General features: G+C 48.7%; 1 protein-coding gene across 8 annotated transcripts in view; it reads right to left on the reverse strand.

The window, feature by feature from the left end:
- Positions 1–4,701: 4,701 nt before the first annotated feature.
- Positions 4,702–19,607, reverse strand: part of CFAP45 (cilia and flagella associated protein 45) — a 29,280-nt gene continuing 14,374 nt past the window's right edge. For 5 of the 8 annotated variants that reach the window (XM_086393538.1, XM_086393540.1, XM_086393537.1 and 2 more), the window contains 6 exons: positions 18,731–18,860; positions 14,039–14,185; positions 11,497–11,610; positions 10,710–10,903; positions 5,283–5,507; positions 4,702–4,905 (listed from right to left, as the gene is read on the reverse strand). In XM_086393538.1, coding sequence (XP_086249664.1) covers positions 4,827–4,905; positions 5,283–5,507; positions 10,710–10,903; positions 11,497–11,610; positions 14,039–14,185; positions 18,731–18,860 — 889 coding nt within the window. In that variant the 3' untranslated portion in view covers positions 4,702–4,826. Of the gene's footprint in view, positions 4,906–5,282; positions 5,508–10,709; positions 11,038–11,496; positions 11,611–14,038; positions 14,186–15,327; positions 18,861–19,607 lie in introns of all 8 variants that reach the window. The other 3 variants (XR_015161239.1, XR_015161237.1, XR_015161238.1) reach the window with 2 other exon arrangements.

Raw genomic sequence — 19,607 nt, forward strand, 5'->3', positions numbered from 1 at the left:
CACCAGTGCAGCGTGACACAGGCGATAGGCACACGTGCCCAGGAGGCAGCTGCCTGCAGACCTGACTCATTGCTCTGTGGTGGCGTCCAGCCACTGGATTTTCCAGGCTGCACCAGCCCAGTCTGATGTTGCAAGAACCAGAATACCCAAGGTTCAGCAGAAAGGGAGTTGGTACTCATAGTCAATCAGACACTCAAAGTCAATCAGGTACTCATACGACAAAGTTAATAGCTTGGGCACTTTTGTTTTTCTTGCAAGGTTCTAACATCTGCACATCAACAAAGACAATGCACCAATGAGCGTTTCTTACCCCCAGATTTCCTCCACGCCGAACCACAGCTTGGAATTTCACAGCCTCCCAGAGACCCCTAAGCTGATATAGCAGCTTGGAGGGGTACACAGAGTTCATTTCTACCCCTGAGCCCTAGGAGGGAAAGTTGAAGCCACCCCTAGGAGAAAACACTGCCCACCCAAAAGTCCGGCCTCAAGTAACAAGTCTGTGGCTGGTTGTTCCTGAATGGGGCAGGTGGGAAGCCGTGGGGGGGAGATCCATTATGCTTTCAAAACACTTTCAATTTTCTCTCTTTATCTCCATGTCCCACCCCCGCCCCCCTGCAAGCTGGGCTTACTACAGTCCCTTGCTGGCCCTTCCACCATATCACGCAGCCTGAACCCTCCAGCCCCCATTTAACACCAGGGAACCTTTCCCTGTAATTATCTCCTTTGCCATTCCTCAGTGAGAAAGGGGGAGGATTTATAAAAGGTGACCAGATGCAGCCAGCTGGCCTCAGATGACAGCTGCCTACCTGGCTGTCAGGAATGCTCCACTTCTAGGGATTAGATTCCTGCTGATGACTCAGGCCAGTCCTGAAGCCGCAGAAGCCTGTGTGGGGCTTCTCAGTTATCCTGAGAGAAGAAATCAAACCTCTCTCACATCACGGGGCAGCTCAGAGAATCCCTAGAGGGGACAACTCTGAGGGGAGAACTCTTAAGATTTCCCCCCAAACTATCTTCATGTGATCAGAGGTGGCTATATTCTCCCATCTCCAAAGCCAAACCCCAGTCATGTAACTTCTAGCTGCCCACCCAAGGCCATGTCAAGACAGTCTCACTTTTAGGCTTTGGGATCTGTCAGGCTCCAATTTGGGGCTTCCCTGGTGGCTCAGACGGTAAAGTATTTGCCTGCAATGCAGGAGACCTGGATTCGATCCCTGAGTTGGGAAGATCTCATGGAGAAGGGCATGGTAACCCATTCCAGTATTCTTGCCTGGAGAATCCCCATGGACAGAGGAGCCTGGCAGGCTACAGTCCATGGGGTTGCAAAGAGTCGGACACGACTGAGCGACTAAGCACAGCACAATACAGGCTCCATTTCACCTGCAAAGAGTTCTCAAGAAGTGTTGGTCTTGCTTTTAACCCACAAAATTGGACCATTTTTCTCTACCTGGCTCAGAAGTTAACAATGGGCACGGAAGCCCTTTTCTTCTTGACCTTCACTCCAAGGGGGCTTGTTCCTCGCAGCCCTGAGCTGGATGACATAGGTAAGAAGCTGGGCAAACTCCAGGCACCCAAGGCCCTTTCTAACTTTCCTGTGAAGAAGGTCCCCTGGAACAAGTAAGGACCCGCTCCTTACTTGTAAGGTCCCTGCAGGTATTATTAACTGTGCAGTAAAAGTGCTGCACTCAGTATGTCAGCAAATTCGGAAAATTCAACTGTGGCCACAGGACTGGAAAAGGTCAATTCTCATTCCAATCCCAAAGAAGGGTAACGCCAAAGAATGTTCAAACCACCATACAAATTTCACTCATTCCACGTAGTGCCTAATGCATTTGAGCCAAGTGATGCTCAAAACCTTTCAAGCCAGGCTTCAGCAGTACGTGAACTGAGAACTTTCAGATGTATAAGCTGGGTTTCAAAGAAGCAGAGGAACCAAAGACCAAATTGCCAGCATTCACTGGGTCATGGATAAAGCAAGGGAATTCCGGAAAAACATCTGCTTCATTGACTGCTAAAGCCTTTGACTGTGTGGATCACAACCAACTGTGGAAAATTCTTTAAGAATTTTATCTGTCTCCTGAGAAACCTGTATGCAGGTCAGGAAGCAACAGTTAGAACCGGACATGAAACAACTGGTTCAAAATTGGGAAAGGCGTAGGACAAGGCTGTATATTGCCACTCTGCTTACTTAACTTATATGCAGAGTACATCATGCGAAATGCCTGGCTGGAATCAAGATTGCCAGGAGAAATATTAACAACCTTAGATACTCAGATGACACCACTCTAGTGGCAGAAAATTAAGAGGAACTAAAGAGCCTTTTGATGAGGGTGAAAGAGGAGGGTGAGAATGCTGGCTTGAAACTCAGCATTAAGAAAACTAAGATCATGGCATCCAGTCCCATCACTTAATGGCAAATAGAAGGAGAAAAGGTGGAAGCAGTGACGATTTTTTTTTTTTCTTGGGCTCCAAAAATCACTGCAGACATTGACTGCAGCCATAAAATTTACAGATGCTTGCTCCTTTGAAGGAAAGCTATGACAAACCTAGACAGCATTTTAAAAAGCAGAAACATCACTTTGCTGACAAAGGTCCAGGTAGTCAAAGCTATGGGTTTTCCAGTAGTCATGTATGGATATTAGAGTTGGACCATAAAGGCTGAGCGCCAAAGAACTGATGCTTTCAAATTGTGGTGCTGGAGAAGACTCTTGAGGGTTCCTTGGATGGCAAGGAAATCTGACTGCAGTCCAAACAGCTGACTCATTAGAAAAGACCCTGATGCTGGGAAAGATTGGAGGAGGAGGGGGCCACAGAGGATGAGATGGTTGAATGGCATCACTGGCTCAGTTGACATGAATTTGAGCAAACTCTGGGAGATAGTGGAGGACAGAGGAGCCTGGAGTGCCGCAGTCCATGGGGTCACAGAGAGCTGGCGACTGAACAGCTAGGAACACTTAGAACCTAAGCACGTTGGCCGGCCCTCTCAGCGGCTGCCGTGTTGTCTCTCCCATCCCAGGCTGGGTACCACATCTTTACAAGACCCCTGGGGAGGACGAGACCAACTTCTTCAGGTACGAGGGATGCACTTAGGGGAAGTGAAAGGGAGCAGGGAAGGTGAGCAAGCCTCTTCCCCACACTGCTGGTGAGGCTGCCCATCTGATTTAGGGAGGAAGGGGACAGCAGTCTTCCCTAGTGGGGATGATGAGGAAGGAGCCTGGGGAAGATGCAGAGGCAGAGGCAGCACAGGAAGCAGCTTGCCCACACTCCCTGGGTCCTAGAAATGAAGGACTCTTGCCCAAGGCCCTAGTAACCTGGTGCTGTAAACACCTGGGATGCGCCCGGCAGCTGTCCTCCGCCTCCTCTCAGCACAGGACCCACCGAAGGAGACAAGACCGGGCTTTGGATTGGAGAAATGAAACTGAGGGGGAGGGAGGTTGCCATAGTGATGGGAGCTGGATGGAGGCCCTTTCCTCACAAAGGCATACAAAAATGGGGAACTGGCTCCATCTCTGGAAGCTAGTACACAGCCCAAAATGGGAGCCTGATCATCAAGTCCTTCTAAATAGGCTGCTGCTGCTGCTGCTGCTGCTGCTGCTGCTGCTAAGTCGCTTCAGTCGTGTCCAACTCTGTGCAACCCCATAGATGGCAGCCCAACAGGCTCCCCCGTCCCTGGGATTCTCCAGGCAAGAACACTGGAGTGGGTTGCCATTTCCTTCTCCAATGCATGAAAGTGAAAAGTGAAAGTGAAGTCACTCAGTTGTGTCTGACTCTTTGCGTCCCCATGGACTGCAGCCTACCAGGCTCCTCCGTCCATGGGATTTTCCAGGCAAGAGTACTGGAGTGGGGTGCCATCACCTTCTCCGCTAAATAGGCTGAGACTCTTCTAAAGATACAAGAAATAAGGTGGAAAGCAAGAGCAGACTGACACGGATGAGATGCTTCTCTGGGATTGGAACCAGGTTCACTGTGTTCACTGGAAATTTACTTCATTAGAAATGTACCTAGCATCTGGCAGGTACTCAGAGATACTTGGGCAAGTGAATGAATGAATGAAGAATATTTTGAGGAAGAGTGAGGCAAGCTAACATTGAGAAAGATGGCTTTGGGAAGCCCCACTTGTTGGAGTGAGGGGGACTAAAGAGAGCTGGCCACTTGAGTGAGGGGATAGCTGTGTTAGGTAAGGGGACCGGGCAGGTAGGGTGGTGCCCTGATGGGAGATGGGGCTGGTGCCTGTGTGGTGACACTACCAAGAGTTGAAAGGGCTCTGGCAGGAAAGGGCTGAGAAAGGAGGGTGAGCCCCAGGTCCAAACATCACCCTCTCAACATTCATGGTCTGAGACATAGGCATGTGCCTGTAAGAGCTGTGGCACCTCCTTCCCCAGCCCTTGCCCCAGCCCCTCCCTGAGACAGCATCTCTAGCTCCTTGCCATGAAATGCCTCTGCGCTGGGCATGGAGTGGGGACAAAGATCAGACTGAGCTGAAAGTGGACATGATGACAGCATGCCAGAGGGTCACCAAAAAAGCCAGGAGACCCCAGGACAAAGGGACCACCTGGCTTAGGAGGGTTGAGCATGAGAGAGAATCCTTCCATTTCTGTCTGCGACCATCATACTGCCCACAGCCCAGGGCCCCCATAACTTATTTTTTTCCCCATTTAGTCCAGAGCAGCCACATTTCCCACAGCAAGAAAGCTGGACTATCCCTTAGAGAAGTAGAATAGATTTAATCTATAACTCAGAACTGTCTAGATTAGCAGCAGTTATGGACGTCAAGAGCTGGGGAGGAACCTGCCCCCCTTGAAGGCATCTTGAGGGGCAGAGGGGTTCCCTCAGTTCATGGAAGTGTTGACTGGGATGTTAGCTTTGCGCTCAGCTTCAATGCAGTACTTCTCAGGAAGGCCGGTGGCTCTGCAGGGAAAACAAAGGGTGGGCATAAGCGGTGGGGATGGTGGGGAGGGGACCAAAGAGACAGCAGAAGCAGGCTTAAAGAACCTAGGGATCTGTATTCCTGAGCCTGGTCCCACCACCCATTCCCCAAACACATCCCTGTCAAGGCTCCAGCATCCTGCTAAGGAGTTCCCCAGAGAACCAACCAAGGAAGTCCCAGTTTTAGAACATCTGCAGGAGCCCCCTTCAGAGGGCAACAGCCCATGTGAGCCTGGAGTCGGGCAGGAGGCCCTCCCCACGCCCCTATCACCGTCCCTTCCTTCCCCTAACCCTGAGCCTTCCGGGCTGCCTCCCTGGGGAAGGGGAGAGCAACGGGGGAGGAAGGGACCCCAGTGCACCTCAGCTCCTCGAGCTTTTTCCTCTTGATGTCTTCAATGCGCTCACGCCGCTTCTGGGCCTCCTCCTTGAGGCGCCGGCCCTCGTCGAAGGTGGCAATCCGGGCCTGCACCTGCTTCTGCTGGTTCTCCCGCACCTGGCGCCGGAGCTCGTTGGCGTGCTGTAAGCGCCCTGTAGCCTTTTTCTCTTCCTCCAGCCGCTCCTTTTCAATCTGCTCTCGCTGGGCCCTGAAGGAGGGACATGGGCTGTCGAATGGGCTAGGCTGAGCTGCCCCAACCCAGGGAAGGGTCTGGGGGAGTTCCTGGGTGGGCTCCTCTAGGAACATGCTTCAGAGACCAAAGCCCTCCCTCCCTTTCTGTGGCTCAGAGATCAAGCCCAAAGGCTGTTCCCAGTCAGGCCCAGGTTCAGGGGCGTGTGACTCTATGCCATGGGCATGTTTAGAAGGGCCCCTTGCTTGGCCTAAGTCTCTGCTATTTTAATTGTTGAACAAAGAGCTCTACATTCTCATTTTTTACTGGGCCCTATAGATTTTGTAGCTGGCCCTACACCCAGGATTTCACCCACCGGAAACTATTTATTTATTTATTTTTGGCTTTGCTGGGTCTTCATTGCTTCTCGGGCTTTTCCTTTCTTTTCTCTAGTTGCAGCAAGCAGGGGCTACTCTTCGGCTGTGGTTCACAGGCTTCTCACTGTAGTGGCTTCTCTTGTTGCCGAGCACAGGCTCTAGGGTGGGCAGGCTCCAAGAGCCGCGGCACGTGGGCTCAGTACTTGCAGCTCCCAGGCTCTAGAGCGGACTCAGTAGCTGTGGCACATGGGCTTACCTGCCCCGCGGCATGTGGGATCTTCCCAGACCAGGAATCGAACCGAATCTCCTGCATTGGCAGGTGACTCTTAACCACTGAGCCTCCAGGGAAGCCCCACTGGAAGCCATTGTCCTACTCTGCTCTCTGGTAACAATGCCTGACTCCTCTCCAGCTTGTTCTGAGATAATCTTTCCCCCTCTCCCTTACTTCCCTGCCATTATCAGTAATAATGACATTATCAAAACCAACAAAGAGGATGCTTAGGAAGTTCAAAGAAGTAAAATCTGTGATCTTGGTTCTCCTTAATTGCTGGAAGAAGAAGGAACTTTGCCTGTTATCTCTTACTTCTCTTCCTGCTCCAATTCTAAACTTCTTTCAGGAGACTCTTCCACAAGAAAACTTAATTGAACCCTGACACCCGAGGGAAAATGGCTAATGTAGACCAGATATGTTCAGGAAAAAAAAAAAAAAAGCTCAAATGAAATGCATTCACATCTCAGAGGAAATGCAATCATCATAGGCCATCTTGAGCTAACATCTTCTTTCTTTCTCAGTGTAATCAAAAATAAAATATAAAATCATCTTAGGCCAGGATGTCTCAACTGAGGTCACTCATACCCTAACCAAGAGCACCACTTCCCTGACTCACTTCCTTCAGTCATCTTCCAAGCTCCGCCATGCATGGTGTGTCCTCCAACTCCGAGCAACTCTTTTTTGTTTTTTTAATTTACTTATTTGTCTGCACCGGGTCTTAGTTGTGTATACAAGATCTACACTCCGGCATGCAGGGTCTAGTTCCGACCAGGAATCAAACCAGGGCCCCCTGCTTTGGGAGTGTGGAGTCTTAGCCACCGGCCCACCAGGGAAGTCCCCCAGCAACTCTCTTACACCATGCAGATACCTTCCAAATGTCTATACCTTCTACAGAGGCTTCTCAGTTTATCAAAAGAAAACTGCTGACACATCTGTGAAAGCAGAAGACTCTTCCCCTTGCCTTGCCATCATGTTCCTACATAGAAAACAGTTTTCTATCATTTCACATGATGTGAAACAGGGTGGAAATGGGGGACCTATATGTGTCACCAGAGAGCCCCTGAGGTGGCATGCAATCGGAAACCGGAACAGGAAGGGCCCAGTTATTCCACAGGATTGGGGCTAGGATCCTGGAGCCTGGCTGCATTACCATCATCTGGGGACTTTCAAAACTACTGGTGCCTGGGCCTCACCCTAGACCCATTCAGTGAGAGTTTCTGGCGGTGGTCCCTGGGCACCAGTACCTTTTGAAAGCTGCCAGGCATTTCCAAGAACCACTGAGTAGGGTAGGTCAGCTATTTATGCTTAGTCAAGAGGCTGACAGTTAAAGGCATCCCTCTGTCCAGAAGCAGGAAGTCCATATATAGGCCATAGAGGAGGCCATGCTTTTGTAGTAGGAAAAGCTCAATTGCTGACCATGGCAGAGACGCTCCTAGCATGTGGAGACACTGACCATAGTGATCACATGGCCCTGGAGACACCAGGTCTGGATGCTAACCTAGAACAAATGGTGAGATTGAACTTCTCCAGAGGGCTGGTCTAGCTTTAATAACTGACTAGTCCATGTGCTTCAGGCAAACAAAGCAAAGAAGGGACAAATGGGTCAGTGGCAACAGTAGGGCTTTAATTTCTTTTCATTAACATGTATTAGTGACTGCTAATCCCAGAAGGCAATGGCACCCCACTCCAGTACTCTTGCCTGGAAAATCCCATGGATGGAGGAGCCTGGTAGGCTGAAGTCCATGGGGTCACTAACAGTCGGACACGACTGAGCGACTTCACTTTCACTTTTCACTTTCATGCATTGGAGAAGGAAATGGCAACCCACTCCAGTGTTCTTACCTGGAGAATCCCAGGGACGGGGGAGCCTAGTGGGCTGCCATCTATGGGGTCGCACAGAGTTGGACACGACTGAAGCGACTTAGCAGCAGCAGCAGCAGCAGCAGTGACTGCTAAAGGCAACCCAGATGTCCAAGAGCACAGAGGCTGGGGAGGGCAGATATCTAAAAGGCAACCTGGAGTGCAGGGGCAGAAGCTTTGGGGCCGTTAAGGAAACTGGCATCTTTATCAGATATCTGGAGACCATGGCATGACCCTTGAGGGCAAGGAGAGCTACAAAGCCAAAGGACATCACAGCCAATGGAGGTAGGCTGAGGGTCCACAGTCCCATACAAGTCCAGGAACTTGGCTCCAGCAAGGACGACAATTCCTATAGACTGTTCTGTCTCTGCCCAGGGATCCAGGGGCCTGGTCTGGCATGCAACTAACTGGGGCAGTAGCAAGAAGGACTAAGAGCATGTAGACCAAGAAAGCTGGGCTGCTCCACTCAATCTCTACCTATCTGAGCATAATTTCGGGCTGCTCCACTCAATCTCTACCTATCTGAGCATAATTTCTGCAATTTGTACCACTCTGCCGCAATTCAAATTTCATTTGTTTCCTTTATTTGTATAATTTTTTTTGGTTTAAGCTTGGCTGCACTTCACAGCATGCAGGATCTTAATTCCCCAACAAGGCAGTGAAGTTCTGTTAGCACCGAAGTGCTAACCACTGGACAACCAGGGAATTCCCCAGTTTGTTTCCTTTTTTTATTTTTTTAATCTTATACAGTCTGAACCAGAGTAAGAGGTGAGTCTTTCCCAGTTAGGCCAAAACAATTAGAGCTAGGAGAACACCGCAGGGGCCCGGTCTGGTGGTGGCAGATCTAACTAGTAGAAAGTAGAGCCACTGAGACTGCTGGCTGCCTTGGGGGAGGAGGAGGGAGACAGAGACAGTGCGAGATGCGAACACTTAACTTCCACTTAGAGCTGGAATCATCACTGAGCCAACAGAGAGAACAAAAGTAAAAGGATAACGAGCTGGTGAGGCAGGAAAGGTGGATGCATACAGGTGAGATCCATCCAGATATGAGTCCCTAATATCCTTCCTACATGAACGGGCAAGGATGGTGTTTTATTCATCTCTAACACCAACACCACAACATCCAGCACAGAGCCTTGAATTTATGTGCTTAATATATATTTGTCAAACGAATGGCAAAGACCTCCCTTAAAGCCCTGCTCTGATGACTTGCAACCCAGAGCGTGTGAGTTCTTCTCTCTCTGTCCTCAACCTCTCCTGCTGCAGTTTCAGCCCAAACTTGCTGAGGAACATGGAGACAGAGACGGTAGAAGGGCCCAGAGTTATATCTTTATTCATACTTTTAATGCTCCTGGGTTCAGTTCAGTTCAGTCACTCAGTCGTGTCCGACTCTTTGCGACCCCATGAATCACAACACACCAGGCCTCCCTGTCCATCACCATCTCCTGGAGTTCACTCAAACTCAAGTCCATCAAGTCGGTGATGCCATCAAGCCATCTCATCCTCTGTTGACCCCTTCTCCTCCTGCCCCCAATCCCTCCCAGCATCAGAGTCTTTTCCAATGAGTCAACTCTTTGCATGAGGTGGCTAAAGTACTGGAGTTTCAGCTTTAGCATCATTCCTTCCAAAGAAATCCCAGGGCTGATCTCCTTCAGAATGGACTGGTTGGATCTCCTTGCAGTCCAAGGGACTCTCAAGAGTCTTCTCCAACACCACAGTTCAAAAACATCAATTCTTTGGTGCTCAGCTTTCTTCACAGTCCAACTCTCACATCCATACATGACTACTGGAAAAACCATAGCCTTGACTAGACGGACCTTTGTTGGCAAAGTAATGTCTCTGCTTTTCAATATGCTATCTAGGTTAGTCAATGGCACCCCACTCCAGCACTCTTGCCTGGAAAATCCCATGGATGGAGGAGCCTGGTAGGCTGCAGTCCATGGGGACGCAAAGAGTCGGACACAACTGAGTGACTTCACTTTCACTTTTCACTGTCATGCATTGGAGAAGGAAATGGCAACCCACTCCAGTGTTCTTGCCTGGAGAATCCCAGGGACGGGGGAGCCTGGTGGCCTGCCATCAATAGGGTCGCACAGAGTCGCAAACGACTGGAGTGACTCAGCAGCAGGTTAGTCATAACTTTTCTTCCAAGGAGTAAGCGTCTTTTAATTTCATGGTGCAATTACCATCTGCAGTGATTTTGGAGCCCAAAAAATAAAGTCTGACACTGTTTCCACTGTTTCCCCATCTATTTCCCATGAAGTGATGGGACCAGATGCCACGATCTTCGTTTTCTGAATGTTGAGCTTGAAGCCAACTTTTTCACCCTCCTCTTTCACTTTCATCAAGAGGCTTTTTAATTCCTCTTCACTTTCTGCCATAAGGATGGTGTCATCTGCATATCTGAGGTTATTCCAGCACAAGCTGGAATCAAGATTGCCAGGAGAAATATCAATAACCTCAGATATGCTCCTGGGTAAATAATCCCAATAACCCCCAATTCCTTAAACACTTCCAGGCGCTATTAATATATTTCCATTCTCTAATAAAACTCTTGGCTCAAGTGTCTTTGAAATATTTCCATCACCCATCTAGGTAGAATGCCCCACATGACCGCAGTCAAGGTGGCTGTGCATCTGTCTACGGACATGCCAGAAAGCACCTGTCCACCCTGTACGGACCGTCCCTGCCACAGCACTCGGAAAGGAAGCCGAGGGTCCCAGCCCCTCCTACCGGAGAATCCTCTCGAACTCATCCCGGTCCCGTTGCACCTGGACAGCCAGAGTGTGCTCCTTGAAAGCCACCTGTTCTAGTCGACTTTTCCGCAGCTTGGCCTCTGTTTCCATCTTCTTCTGTGCGTTTTCCTTTTCTTTTCTGCGCCACTCTCTGTCGGCAACCTCCTGATTGCGCTTGGCCCGCAGGGCATCCTGGGAAAGGAGAGGGTGGGGGAGGCCAGTGAGGGCGCAAAAAACACCCTCAGGTCCCTTTAGGAAGACGCCTGCTCCAGCTGACCCAGCCTGCTTCGAGAAGCCTCCGGAATTTCTCTAGCAACAAGGTTATGCTACGAGAGAACAAACGGAAACCTGTCATAGAACTTTCAGGTCTATGACACCCTGAAGGGTCATCTTGTCCTTCCCCCCCCACCCCCAGCTTATCCCAGTTCTTCTCCTACACCTCAAACACCTCCAGGCAGTCCTGCGATTGCTTCTAATTTTAAAAACTGCTAATTATGGAGATGCCACAGTTTCCTCCTCCCGTGACACATTTCAATAGTTAAGGTTGAAAGTTCTTTATGTGGCAGCCAAAAACTTTCTCTTGGATGTTAGGCAGGAAATGCACTCCTCAATGCTTGCTGCCATAGGTGTGGGAGCAGGCCCACCCCTCCATCCTCAAACTGCTGAAGTCGAGGTACCTTGCATCCTCTCTTCTATACCCTCACCCTCGAGGCCATTTTACAGGCTGTCAAAGGAGTAGTTAAGGGGGTGTGAGGGGCTGAGGGAAGCCAAGATCGAACAGGTACCTGCTCTGCCTGGTAATCCTGGGCTTTCTCCTGCATGGCCCTCAGGCGGGCAATCTCCTTCTCTTTCTCCCTCCGGATTCTCTCCTGCTCAGCCTCAAACTCTGCTTCTCGGGCCTGCCAGGAAGAAAAGATCTCATAGAATGGCTCCCCTCTGCCCCAGCCTTGCAGAAAGAAACTGAGCCCCTGTCTGTTCAGTATGTCCCCTACCCCTCCCTGACTCCGTTTTTTAAAATTTATTTATTTTTAATTGAAGGATAACTGCTTTTTAATTGAAGGATAATTGTATGACTCCTTTTAATGTAGGGCAACATGACTAGCAATGCATAGCTATGAAACTAATCAGCATTTGTAAGAAGCTTCACTGCTTACAAAATGTGTTCTCCTGGTAATATCCCAGAGAGTTCTCACAATGTCTCATGAGATAGATATTCAATATGAAGAAACTAATGCTCATAAAATTCAAGGGTCCTGTCCAAGACTGCACAGCTTGTAAACCACCAGATTCACCTACAAGTGAGCCCAGACTTCATGCTCTGTCCTCTACTTCACAATTTCCAAGTTGCAAGGCCTCTGGGCCAAGTTTTTAGAAATAATAACTGTGGCTTCCTGCCTGGCTTATAAAGTACAGCAGGTGGAAGTTATCTCATTAGTCCTTGGGCAAATGGCCAGCCATGTGATGTCCAGTCCCCCCAGCGGTTGGCAGTTACCTAAGGACTGAGCCATCAAAATTAGTTCCCTTTGCCACTTCTCTGAAAGAGCAGACATATCCCTAAAAGCTTTCCATATTCTGGGGTAGTCATAAGACGAATGGCTTCAGTTGGGTGGAAATGTGATCATCCCATAGAGAATCTTCCTTAGCCTTGTTCTACCTGTCTAGACTTCTGTGCACTGCAGTGAGTTATCTGCTGTGAAGTGTGCATGGCTGGATGTGTGTCAAGCTGGTCTCTTTGCTCAGCGTTGCCCTATACGGCAGGGCAGGGAACTCTGGAGGCTTCCACCAGCAATCTCTGCCTTCAGGGCAGCCTTTAGGGGCAGCCTCAGCTGTAAGAGTGGAGACCACTGTGAGGTCAGGGAGGGGCTTGTGATATCCTTGGAGACTTATGGTGGGTTGTGGTCGTGCCCAAGTGCCCAATCCCTTTGCCAGTCTCCACCTCTCTCAGCTCCTTCTGCTAATGACCTTTCCGGGTATGAAGGTCATACATTGTCCTGGTCAGAAATCTAGGGCAGTTCCTCATCATTCCACACTTGCAGCACTGCTCAAGGTCCAAGGCCTCCCCAACAACTGCTCTCAGCTCTCCATCATCTCACCACCTCATTTCCCATCACAACCACCAGAGACTCTCTGCTGCAGCCAATAGACCTGTTCACAACTCCTACACATGACTGGCTTATTATCACCACCATCATCCACTCAGGAACAGTTGCTGACATCCATATGAGGTACATGATATTATTCTAGGTATGTTCAGCCTAGTCTGGTAACTGGACACTCTGAGGCATTTAGGATCTTTTCCATCACTGAGTTACTAGGTTGCAAGAAGTGAGTGATTAGATGAGACAACACACACAGAGCACTTAGCACAGAGCCCGTGCACAGACTAAGCACTTGATAAATGGTTAGCGGCATGATCGTTATTATGCAGAAACCCATGTTCCAAGTCTTGCATTCTCACTGTTCCCTGCATATACCTGGCATTCAATGAAGAAGCCAGAACCAATAAACAAGCTTTGTTGAGCTTCATTTTCTGTGGTTTGCATTTGGAGTATTGAGGTATATCAAACATGCCTTTTCCAATTGTACCCACACCCTCCTCCAGTAAGACTTCCTTAGAGAAGTGTGGTGTCATCACAGAACCTCGAAGCTAGGAGGGGAGACAGGACTACCACATGAGGAATTGAATAACTGTCCTCCCTTCTCTTCTCACAGAAATCCATGTTCACTCCATCTAGACCATGTCTAAAAGCTTTTCTTTGCCCTCCATTCCTCATAGACCCCAATCATGCCATCGCCCCAGAAAGAATCAACACATTCACGAGCTGCATATCTCCCTGGAACTGTTCTCATGCATTGCTCTCTGCTCCACAGTGTGGTTGAAGGCTCTGCTTTCCAAATCTAGCACCAAGTAAAGGATGCCCAAGATAGGAATCTTCACAAGAAATTTACGGGGCAGCTGACTCATAATTACTGGAGATATAATTATCCAGGTCATGAGGAATCCACAAAATCTTCACTGTCACCAATTGTTTTAATTTTCTTCCCTGCCTGAACCTGACCCTCATCCCAACTTCCAATCAAAGGTGTTAACAAGGGTAACACACTAATTAGGGTGTCCTTTGCAGGCTATTCTCTGGTAATGAACAAGGAGACTGGCCAGGTAGAAAGGGAAAAAGAAGCCAGGCCCTTGAACTAAGGACGTAAATTTTCAGGCTGATGACGTGGCTGCCTTCTGTTGAGTTCACTCAGGACTCATGTCTGCCCCTCCCTAAGACAGACATTCCATTCCTGCTCAGAAGTCCCAGGCACCAGAAGGCGGGTCCCTACCATCTTCTTCTTGGTGAACTCCATCACCATCTGGTCGGCCAGCTTCTCCTGAGCCAGCAGCTCTGCTTTCTGCCTCTGGTTTTCATCGTTGATGCGTTTGATCTCAGCCTGCATCTTCAGCTTTTGCTGGTGCCTCTGTTCCAGGTCCTGCCACCAAAGGGAGAGAGCCTCAGAGAAGAAGAAGAGAGACAGAAAGATACTGGCCTACCAGGATGGAGAGACACGGAGGGAGGCAGGGAGAGAGATGCACGCTCTGCAGTCTAGCTCTCATTACTGGCCTTGATTCAAACTATTCTTTCCAGGATCGTCCATGACCTCTTCTAGCCAAACAGCCCTTGACAGTCTTCATCCACCTTGACTTTGTGGAAGCCTTGACACTGTTGATCTCTATTCAGTCTCAAGGAGTAAAGGCTCTTAAAATTCTACTCCGTGTCTCCCACGTGTCAAGCAAAATCCTATCACTTGTTCATAATGTTTTCCTCTTGCCTTCAATTCCCTTCTCCTATTCTAACCCAAATTTTTGGTCTCTGTTCAATAATGATAATTAAAATAATAAAGTATGACACTAATTGAGTACCCTTTTTTGGCTATGCCACAGTATCTTAGTTTCCCGACCAGGGAGGGAAACCTTGCCCCCTGTAGTGGAAATGCAGAGTCTTAACCACTGAACCACCAGGCAAGTCTCAAGGAAGTCTATTCTTATGAATAGAAAGTACTTTACATAACTTTATATAACCTACCTCTAATACCTAAGTGGACCCCCAAACCCTGAAAATTAGGTCTTGTTACTAGGTGTTCTTTGGAAGGACTGATGCTAAAGCTGAAACTCCAATACTTTGGCCACCTTATGCGAAGAGTTGACTCATTGGAAAAGACCCTGATGCTGGGAGGGATTGGGGGCAGGAGGAGAAGGGGACGACAGAGGATGAGATGGCTGGATGGCATCACCGACTCGATGGACATGAGTCTGAGTGAACTCCAGGAGTTGGTGATGGACAGGGAGGCCCGGCATGCTGCGATTCATGGGGTTGCAAAGAGTCGGACACAACTGAGCAACTGAACTGAACTGAACTGAACTGATCTTTCTCATGCAAATGGAAAAACTGAGGCCCAGAGTTTAAGTGACTTACCCAGGACCATAGAACTAATAAACTCCAGAGCCCAGAATTTTGGAACCCAGTCTATCTTAATTAAAGTTCCAATTGTCTCTGGAACTCTGACTTGATTGCCCCAAGTTTTCATTCTCTCTGCATTTCTGAATTCCCTTTGCACCTAGGATGGTGATATACCTCCTGGGATTTGATTAGATGCTGCTTTGTGGGGCCCACCAACTTCCTGAGTGTTCATTCTGTCCCAGCCAGAGGACAGGGACCACGTGTCACATGTCTTCTCTTTCCTAATACTGAGAGGAAAACAGCAAATACTCAATAATGAGGCAGAGAAGATGGGGAAGAAGGTGAGAGGCAAGTGAGAAAGGGAAAAAAAATCTCAGAAGCACAATGAGTAATGGAGATCAGAGTCCTCATCATCATGAGTGATAAGAGCCCTTCTAAGAAATGAGCTGGAGCCTTTGAAAGCTCCCAGTGGTCAGACCACTTCTGAGCACATCCCCAGGCCCTGATGCAGTGGGGCACTGGGATCGTGTGCTGGGTCCTCCCTATCCTCTCAAACTTGGACTCCTTGCTTCAAACTCTCGTACCCATCAACTCACCCCACCTCCCACACTGCTCCCAGCCACCTCCACTTCTTCGAAGACTAACCCCCACTAGTCTTCCCAGTTTCTGCCCTAACGCATCCCAGGCAACGCTGCTGGCCCTCCCCCAGCTTGGCTCGCTGCCCTGTTCAGGGCCCTTCCTCCAGGGAGCCTCTGAACAGAAAAGCACAGTGCTGTCTGCCTCCTGCCAGGTCCGTGTGGTGCCTGAGTCATGACTGCCAGCATTCCCTCAGTCTCCACGCACGAGCCTCCTGGCTCACTCCACAGTCCCTGTCCTGCTGCTCCAACTCCCACAGCCTTTCTTCCTCATCTCCCTTTCTTCTTTTCCTTCTTACCTTTTTTTCCCCATCAGTTTTAGGCCTGACATTGGTATTCAGAGTGAAAGCAAAAGTGTTTAATCCTTCATCTGACTCTTGCAATTCCATGGACTGCAGCCCGCCAGGCTCCTCTGTCTACGGGACTATCCAGGCAAGGATCCTAGAGCGGGTTTCCATTCCCTTCTCCAGGGCATCTTCCCAACTCAGGGATCGAACCCATGTCTCTTAGGTCTACCTGCACTGAAAGGTGGGTTCTTTACCATCTGAAGGCAGTATTTAAATCCACTGACCCTCAAAGCTAGAAAAGCTGCTGACTTCTGATCTATGACATACATATAATCATATATTCATTAACTTACTTCTTTGCTTATTTACTTTTTTTGGTTTGTTTTTGTGGGTTCATTTCATTTTCAAGAAACCAAAGAACTTTCCCTGTTTCTCATCTTTGAAGCCATTGCAAAGCAACCCCACACTGACTCCTGACACTCTCTGCATCTTGCTAGCAAGCTGGGAAAAACTGTCCCTGCACCACCAGGGGGCTTCACTGGTGGCTCAGCTGGTAAAGAATCCACCTGCAACGTGGGAGACCTGGGTTTGACCCCTGGGTTGGGAAGATCCCCTGGAGAAGGGAAAGACTACCACTCCAGTATTCTGGCTTGGAGAATTCCATGCACTGTTCGCAAAGAGTTAATGCCGTTCTAAACTGGTGAGGCAGAGGTTTCTATCTCTGCTCCATAATACTTCCTGGAGACTCAGGGAGTGCCTAGAAGGACAGGAAAAGGACAATGACATAACACCTGAGTAACTGTTGACTCAGTGACACCTGGAACTCTCTCAATGAGCCCGTGCGTGTGTTCTCAGTCCCTTTAGTTGTGTCCAACTCTGTGCAACCCTATAGACCGTAGCCTGCCAGGTTCCTCTGTCCATGGGATTCTCCAAGGCAAAAATACTGGAGTGGGTTGCTATGCCCTCCTCCAGGGGATTTTCCCAACCCAGGGATCGAACCTGTGGCATCACTTGCATCTTCTGCATCGCAGGTGGATTCTTTACCACTGAGCCACCTGGAAAGCCCCCTCAATGAGCCCACTGGAGAATTTGGATTCTCCAGTATTCTGCATGTCTAGCCCAGACCCGTCCTTTCTGGCCCTTTCCTGAACCAGGAGCGTGGCCAGGTCTTGTCTGTCTTCTTGGCCTTGTTGGTCCCCTTCTCAAGCAGCTTACAAAGTTGCCTGCCCCTCATCTCCCCTAGCCATCCAGTGATCTGCCTCCCACTTCTCACACCGTACCTTAGCCAGCAGGTGCTCTGAGAAGCCTTCATAATTATGACGTCCCCAAGAGACCCATCCAGGCCCCCCGTCACTCCTCACCATCAAGTGCACTGGGAGATGACAACTCAGTCATCATAAACATGGGGGAAGAGGAGAACAATGAAAGAATACATGTTCTGTGGGTTAAATGCACCATTAGGCAATAACCTGGCAAATCAGAATGTGGGGCATTCTTCAAATCAGCTGGCCTGAGTACTTCACAATATCAGTGTTATTAAAATTAATGAATGGATAAGGAAACTCTGCCAGATCAAAAGAGACTTAGGTGAATACAGTGTGTGAATCCTGAAGATTCAATCCCTGACTGAATCCTGGTTTGGAAGAGAGAAAACCACGGAAAATACATTTTTGGAACTGGGTAAATTTGAATGTAGATTAAATATTAAATAATATTGTAGAATCGTCGGACTCAAAATTTTGATGGGGGGATGTGATAATGGTACTGCTGACAAGTAAGCCAATGTCTTTGTGCTTCAGAGATACAAGTTGAAGCATTTAGGCAAAGTGTCAAGATATGGGAAACTTACTTTCAAATAGCTTAATAATAGCAAAATACGTATATACATCTAAAAGAGACAAGCAGCTCCATGGAATTAACAATCATTAAATATAGGTGAAGCACTGATGGGTGTGGTACAGTTATTTCAACGTGTCTATGTGTGCAAAATTTTTCAAAAGTAAAAAATTAAGGGGGAAAAGAATAAATGCTCCAAATGCTGGCCATGTACCTCGTCTCTGAGCCAGGGGCTTTCATATATTGCAAAAGATCCAAAAAGGCCAACAGAAGGGGATTTTTTAAAACCTACTTGGTTCGAGCAGCTATGTTATTTATTTCTTATGCAATGGAGATGCCTACTAATTTTAGTTAGGCTAACAGGTAAAAAGTTTCGGCTTGTCCATACAATTAATGACACTGGGATGCAACATACCTTGGGTGAGGCAACAGCAGGCAGCCTGGAACTAAAAGACAGCTGCTGTTCATGTACAAAGTGTACAATATCCCAAGATAATTGAGGGAAGACCATAAAACATCCCTATGTTTATTTGTGCAAAGCATGCCGCAATATCTTTCCTTGGTGTGTCCATTCACACGGATATGTCAATCCTGGACCCCAAGTCCCAGGAAGGCAGGGACAGTATCCAAATCACTGCTCATCCCCATGAGGCCTCAGCCAAACAAGTGTTTCATACGGCAATAAAAAGTTGGCGGTGACGATGTTGTGAAACGAACATGTGTCTGACGGAACGTCAGCGCACACGCTCCAGCCCCACAGTGCGGAGGGCTTGTTGCTGTTGCTGGCAGAACCTGGCGTGATCTGTGCAGCCCAGTTACCCTCAGATCCTCCTCTTGGAGCTTTTCCATGTATTCCAGCATCTGCTCCTTCTCCTGTTCCCGCTGTTCAGCAAGCAGCGATCGCTCCTCCTGGTTCTTTTCCATCTGTTCCACAATGTGCCGTCTTCCTCTGAGAAGAAACAGTGCCACGGTGTCTTAGAAACCAAGAGCCCAGGTCTCTGTTCTAACCTCCACCCAAATAACACCCACAATGGGAGGTATTGTAGGGACAACGTGGTGAATGCCCCCTAAATACCACTATGTTTCATGAGCGGGGTCAGTCCTTTCTCTTCCGAGCTCCTAATTCTGGGGGCTCACCCTTCCTGAGATTCCCGCCCTGCATTTGTTTGTCCAAGACTGTGCCCATATCATAAGACACCTTCTCCTTTCAGTACCTGAGGTCTTCTGAAATCCTACCACCTCCCAAAACTTCCCAGAGTAATCAGAGGGAGTGACCTTCCCAAGCTGATTTCCCAGAGTTAAGAAGCCCACAGTAACTCCTTTCTCCGGAGCATCTGCTCTCAGCCAGTGTATCTTGTCGTCCCACTCCATCTAACATGCCTAGTTAGCTAACTGTCCTTCTTATATCCAATCTCATATTTTAAGACCATCGGCTGCTGGTGTACAGGGCTGAGTCTGAGGAATTCTCTACACGCAGTAGCACCCTTGCTCAACAATAGAAAGCAGAGAAACCAGATTCTAGAGTCAGTGCAGCCAGTGACTCCCTCTGCATTATTGGGATGTCAACAACCTTGGAAGCATCTAGATCCCATGATCTCTGAGTAAAGGCTGGGAGAGTGGGAGAAGACGCAGAGGAGGACAAGTATCTACGGGAAGGAGTATGACGTTGACATTCAGATAGTTCTGTTGAATGGCT

This window comes from Bos grunniens, chromosome 3 (genome assembly GCF_055505025.1).
Source record: "Bos grunniens cultivar Pamir isolate PY7600 chromosome 3, Bosgru_T2T1.0, whole genome shotgun sequence".
Taxonomy (NCBI): domain Eukaryota; kingdom Metazoa; phylum Chordata; class Mammalia; order Artiodactyla; family Bovidae; genus Bos; species Bos grunniens.